The sequence below is a fragment of the Pinus tabuliformis genome, chromosome 1_2 (assembly GCF_031772625.1).
Source record: "Pinus tabuliformis cultivar Carrire ecotype Pingquan chromosome 1_2, CPIR1, whole genome shotgun sequence".
Taxonomy (NCBI): domain Eukaryota; kingdom Viridiplantae; phylum Streptophyta; class Pinopsida; order Pinales; family Pinaceae; genus Pinus; species Pinus tabuliformis.
This window is the reverse complement of record NC_142298.1, coordinates 497976369-497982760: the sequence shown is the minus strand read 5'-3', so window position 1 is coordinate 497982760 and position 6392 is coordinate 497976369. Positions and strand designations below refer to the sequence as shown.

Below are 6392 nucleotides of genomic sequence, written 5' to 3'. Positions count from 1 at the left end.
AAAGTAGAAAGTTAAGTTTTTAAAAGAGTAATTATAATTGACATTGTCTCGTATAAAAAGTTATTTACGTTTAAGATTACTAAATAATCACATAAGATTTAATAACTCATAAAACAATTTTGCAATATAAATATTATATTTTTATTTAGCTTATTAATTATTAAACAAAAATGATTAAAAAAATATTTATATTTAAAGTTGTTAAATAATTATATTTATAAATATGTTTATTTTAGAATAAATTTTGAAATTTAATTATTAATAATTAATAGATAATAAAGACTTAATCTCTATATAAGATATATTTTTAATAATAATCAGTAATAAAAATTCAGATTTATTTAGAAAATAATTATGTTTTTTTTACTTTTCAATACCATTTTAAAAAAATTATTAAATTAATACACATCCACAATTAACCGTCAGTGGTATTAGGAGGTCAGTAACCAGCTATCCTGTTTATCATCCCCTTACCGGTATTTGCCGATGGACGCTTAGAAAAATCGGACGAGGCACGCGTGACTAGCAAATAAAAAATCCAGAAAAATTGCCACATCACGCACTCAATTTAACCGACCAGAATGGAGCTACACGACCACGTATTTGCTTGCTCAATATGGCAAACCCCTTCTAGTCGCCACGTGTTAAAAGAAAATATCGCTCCCGTGTTTTCGACGTGACCTGTCTACCACTGATATTTATTTATTTTTATGTATTTAACGGTGTAGGGCGGCTCGCTAAGATAAGTCGTTGGGCTGATCACAACTAATGCTCTGGGAAGTTTTTATATATTAAGGTTACACGGATTCTGAGCTCTGTACCAGGCCTTTTTTTTTTGTTTTTTAAGGTTTCCGTTGCTGGGAGGGGTTCTAAGATTCCACAAAGAGAAAATCAAATATCCTCAGAGTTTGCCATTTCGGTTCAGATTTCAATATCTTCTTATAAACCCCTCTTAATTTCAAAATATCCTTCAGTTTAACGGCATCGAAGTCATCACCATGGGATGGTCTAGGGCGAGTGCAGTGAACGCATTTTTGGACACTGTAAATCTGGTAAGTTCTTGCATTTCTCTGGCTGAATATGAGAAAAATTCCTTTATTAAATCTTGCAATACTATTTGTTTACTCTGAACATATTTTATCTGTAATTGGTTTGCTTTAAAGTCTTGATAATGCTAGAATTAAATTAGGTTTCCTATATCAGAACTTAATTCTGGTTTTCATTTGTTTCTGTAATCGCATTTGTCGGGATTGTGCAAATTAATGATCATTAATTCTACAATATTTGGTCAATTCTCGGGGTAAATATGATCCTTGACTTGATTAGGGTTAGATTATTGCTCTTTTTTGAGTTTTTATGAATCCTTTTGGGGTTTCTATGAAATTCTTTTGCGTTACTGTAATTCTGCAATATTTGGTTAATCCTGCGGGAGAAAAATATTATCCTTGACTTGATTAGGGTTAGATTATTGTTCTTGTTTGAGTTTCTATTAATTCTTTTGGGATTTCTATGAATTTTTTTGCGTTACAAAGAGCACATCGGAATGAGTCGAGAGCGCTTGATGAGCTTTTGATAAAGGTCTTAAAGATCATAAAGCTTTTGATAATTCTCTCGCTGTATCTCACCAGTTAGTAGGGCTTTCTTCATTCTTCTTCAGCTTCATCTTTAGGGCTATATGTCGTGATGCAAGACTGGTCTGTGTCTAATTTTGGTAGTCCAGAATTACTTTTAAATCCTGATAAATATTACAGGAATGTAAAGTATTGAATTTTTAAGTACTATGGTAAACAATTGGAATCAGAGATTTTAAGATATAATTTCTAAATTATATTTTATCGGTATTTATAAATGTTAGTAAGTTAATTTCAGACTTCTTAACATTGAAAGAGATTGATTTATCGGTATTTATAAATATTAGTAAGTTAATTTCAGACTTATTAACATTGAAAGAGATTGATTTATAAAACATGGAAGGAAAAGAGATCGAACAAAATTGATTTTTTATATCTTATGGATATTGAAGTAGAATTTGACACTTTTTAATTGATAGATAGATCTTTATTGAAGTTGAATAGGATTTTTAGGTTCATGATTAGTAGTTTTAGGCTCATGATTAGAAGAGAGAAGAGACCAGGCTAGTCTGGCAGAAACAACAATTTGCTCATATATTTATTAAGTACGGAACAAGATTTTGTTGCAATTTGCATATTGAAAGTTTTATCCTAAATACGATCATTAAGCATGACAACCAACTGAATGACTGAATTCTGGTGGTGATGAGTCACAGGGGATTTTTTCAGAGAGAAAAGAGTTACAGGGGATTTTAGCCTAGTACAGAAAAAGGAAAATGTTTAAAACATATTTTGCTAAATTACTTCGTGTTGTGACATTGCAGTGTAAATTGGAGGAGGAGCGAAAGCAGGCAGAACCAGAGAGCACCGAATTCATATCAGCTCTCGCAGCGGGCATGACTGCACAGCTTATTGTAGAGGCATCTTCAAGCGCAGCACCAAGGTCTACGATAGGCCTAGCAGCAGCAGCTCGGCAGACTGGTGGCCGCCTCGTCTGCATTCTGCCTGCAAAGGCGGGCGTTGACACGGTGGCGGAGACCATGAAGGATCTGGGGTTGGAACATACAACTGACTTCGTCATCGGCAACGCCATGGAGTTGCTTCCTGAGTACAAGAATGTAGATTTCGCTTGCATTGATAGCAGGCTCACTGAAGATTACCAGGATTTGTTTAGGGTTTTGAATCTAAATCCCTCTCGAGCGGTGGTGGTTGCCAACAATGTGTTTGATAGGAAGCCCACAAATGCGTATGCCAAGACGTTGAAGAAGAAGGCCGGTGCCAAAACTGTTACTCTCCCAATTGGCAAAGGCATAGAGGTGACCAGAATCGGTACGGATTATAACAATCACTCCTCCCCTCATACACAACAGGAAGTGGACATGGACATGGACGTCATGGGTATGATTCCCAAGAGGAAATGCTGTACTTCTAATAGAAATGTGAAAAGTACAAGTTGCAGAGGCAAGAAGGGCAGATGGATTGTGCAGGTAGACGAACGAACGGGCGAAGAACATGTATTCAGGGTTATGCAAACATAGACCCTATAACCCTTACAAGAAACCTGCAATGAACCTTTCAAATGTTAATCCGAACTAAGCCTCCAAAATTGACATGACTTGTATTTGTGTTTGTGAATAGTTGTAAAGTTGTGAATCATAATGTAATAAAGTTGTTGATTTGTTAATACAAATAATTTTGAGTGAATCGTGAATTTGCAGAATTGATGGACAATTATGATTACCAGTAAGTACTATTCAGCATAGTTATACCACGTTCGAATTTGGATTTAATTTGATAAAAAAATTAGACTCTTTAAAAACCAATAACCAATATCGGAAAATTCAGGAGTACACATTTTACATATTTTTTTTTTCCTTTCTTGGGGAAGTGGAAAAGAAAAATCCTGAATTTTCCAAGATTGATCCTTAGTGTCTAAAATGTTAACATTTTCAGCTTAAAATAGTCCGAAAATGCTGAAAATTTTCAGATGTATCAAATTTGTTAATATATCAAACGTGTTAATATTAAGTAATGGATAAAAATATAAAATGCTGAAAATTTTCAGATGTATAAATTTGTTAATATATCAAATGTGTTAATATTAAGTAATGGATAAAAATATAAAATAAAGTTTATTTTTAATATATATTACATAAGGGATAAAAATATAAAATAAAATCTCAAAGAATCGCATATGAAAATTAAATTTGAAGTGATCCCTACATATTTTTGAAATATTAAATAAATTCATATAAAACTAAAATTATGTAGCTATTTGGAAACCATTTAACTATATAACATACATTTATTCAACAATAATATCAACCAATAATTTTTTTTGAGATGTGGTGGATTAAAAATGAATTCCTATAATCAGCACCAACCTTCACGATTTCAGTGAACAGGGACTTAGTCGTCGCAATATATGGTGGTGTAGTAATCGCATTTTTTTTTTATGGTTAACCTGTCTACAATTTAAATATACATAATGCTAAAAAACATATATCTTCCTCAATTTTTTATTTATTTATTATTTTTAATAATGTTTTTCAATATATATATATAATTGACCAATCTAGACTTTTAAGAACCTATTTTCATTTAAGAAAAAATAAAAAGTTAAAATTTTATATTTTCTCCCTTAAAAAAAATTAAAAGTTAAAATTAAAAATAAAATAAAATATATATGTGTTTAAGAGCATATTTTCTCTTCCAAAATTAAAAGTTGAAATGTAAAAGAGAATAAAATATGAATTACATAAACTTTTACAATCAAAGAACTTTCATAATGAATTACAATAAAAAAGCTACATAAAATTGGCTCAGCTGCCACTTCTAAATTGAATTCTTATCTTTATTATTTTATTTTACTTAAACAACTGTCGGCCACTTCTAAATTGAATTCTTATCTTTATTATTTTATTTTATTTAAACAACTATATTAATATATTATATTGATAAAATAAAATCCAACAGTTTTGAGATGGAGATTTACCATAAATGTCCATTTATGGTCAGCATTTCAAGTTCCTTCACTCTGAAGGAATGGTGAGAGTCCACGTCAGACACATCCACAATTAACACTCACTGGTATTAGGAGGTCAGCAACCAACGATCCTGTTTATCCTCCCGTTACCGGTATTTGCCGATGGATGCGTAGAACAATCGGACGCGGCAGGCCTGACTGGCAAAAAGAAAAACCAAAAAAATTGCCACATCACACAGGCAAGATAACGTCCTCGTAACTAAGAACCGACCAGAAAGATATTTGCTAAATTTCAAGGATAAAAGGAAACTAGCTAAACTTCAAGATAACTTCCATGTAGAAAAGGAGCCGCAGGACCACGTATTTGCTTTCTCATTACGGCAGCCCCTTACTAATGGCCACGTGTTAAAAGAAACCATGATATTTTTATTCCGAGTGTCGTTTAAAGAGCTCACAACTTACCCCAAAAGATAATGGTTATTTTGGTAAATTTATGATAAAATTTTGGAAGAATTTTTGAAAATTTAGGTTATAATGTTTAATTTCAGGATTTTGATTGATTTAAGGATTTTTGATAGTGATGAATCCATTTTCACCATAAAAAAAATTAAACACCCTAATATTTTGATTTTTTGAAATTTATTTTACCAGATTTCCAGTCAAAAATCGGAGTCCTCTACGGAGAAAGGAATCCCAGCGAGAAATAGGAGTCCTCTACGGAGAAAGGAATCCCAGCGAGAAATAGGAGTCCTCTACGGAGGCAGAGGAGCCAAAAGTGGCCAGAATCCAAGCAAAAAAAAATCTTGGAGTAGCAGTGTTTGAATGATATTTTTGATGGTGGAAATGGATTCAACACAGGAGCCAAAAGTGGCCAGAATCCAAGCAAAAAATAAATCTTGGAGTAGCAGTATTTGAATGATGTTTTTAATGGTGGAAATGGATTCAACACTATCGAAAACCTCTAAGACACCCAAAATATCAAAGTTTGACAACTATAATTTGAATTTAAAAAACTTTCCTACCAAATTTTATCAAAATATGATGAGAATTTCTATGATTTTTAGGGAAAAAATAATCTCGTTAAATTACAGCCCAACAATCAAACCCAGGAAAATTTGTGGGATTAGTAGACAACTTTTGTGGGATTAGTAGACAACTCCTTTTTTATATATTTAACCGTATAGGGCGGCTCCTCTGCTCCTGGCATGCTTATTTTATTTCTCTCCTCTTTAGGTTTCATTTCTACTCTTTATATTTTATTATGTCTGTCTGTCACGATGCATTTAATTAGGTAGTTTTAGTTGTATTTTAGTGAAATCTCCCAAAAATGGTAGGGATTCGGTCCATGATCATTTATTTGTTCGGTGTCTTTTTTAAGCAGTGCATGCCACTTTTTTTTAGGCCGATAGGCTTTCCTTTGAAAGGGACCTTTCGTCGTCCTACTCCTTCTGACGCTGACACCTGGCGAACTTCGTCTTTGTTCAGCAAACGACTAGACGCTGACACCTGGCGAACTTCGTCTTTGTTCAGGAAACGACTACCTCAGACACCTGGCGAACTTCGTCTTTGTTCAGGAAACGACTACCTCATTACCTGCATATCGGCCTGCATATCGGCCTCTCTGCAAAGAAGGGGCGGAGGTATTCATGGATGCCGCCGCCTCACTGACTGAGCCTTGGCATAGTTGGACGATGCGCCCGCGCCTGGCGGAACAGAAAACACCCGGTTACCACTTCTCACGTTCGCACTATCATCTTGGATACGCCACCTTGAGGCGCCTTAAAGCATTTCTTTATTGATGAGGCGTGGAGAGAAGCGACATCACCCCGCTACCA

At 33.7% G+C, this 6392-nt stretch overlaps 1 protein-coding gene across 1 annotated transcript; it reads left to right on the top strand.

The window, feature by feature from the left end:
- The first annotated feature begins 739 nt into the window (after window positions 1-739).
- LOC149206524 (uncharacterized) lies at window positions 740-3275 on the top strand. Its single transcript, XM_089395448.1, has 2 exons — window positions 740-1052; window positions 2396-3275. Exons 1-2 carry the CDS (start codon window positions 999-1001, stop codon window positions 3107-3109), a joined length of 768 nt encoding a protein of 255 aa, XP_089251574.1. The 5' UTR covers window positions 740-998; the 3' UTR covers window positions 3110-3275.
- Window positions 3276-6392: the final 3117 nt, after the last annotated feature.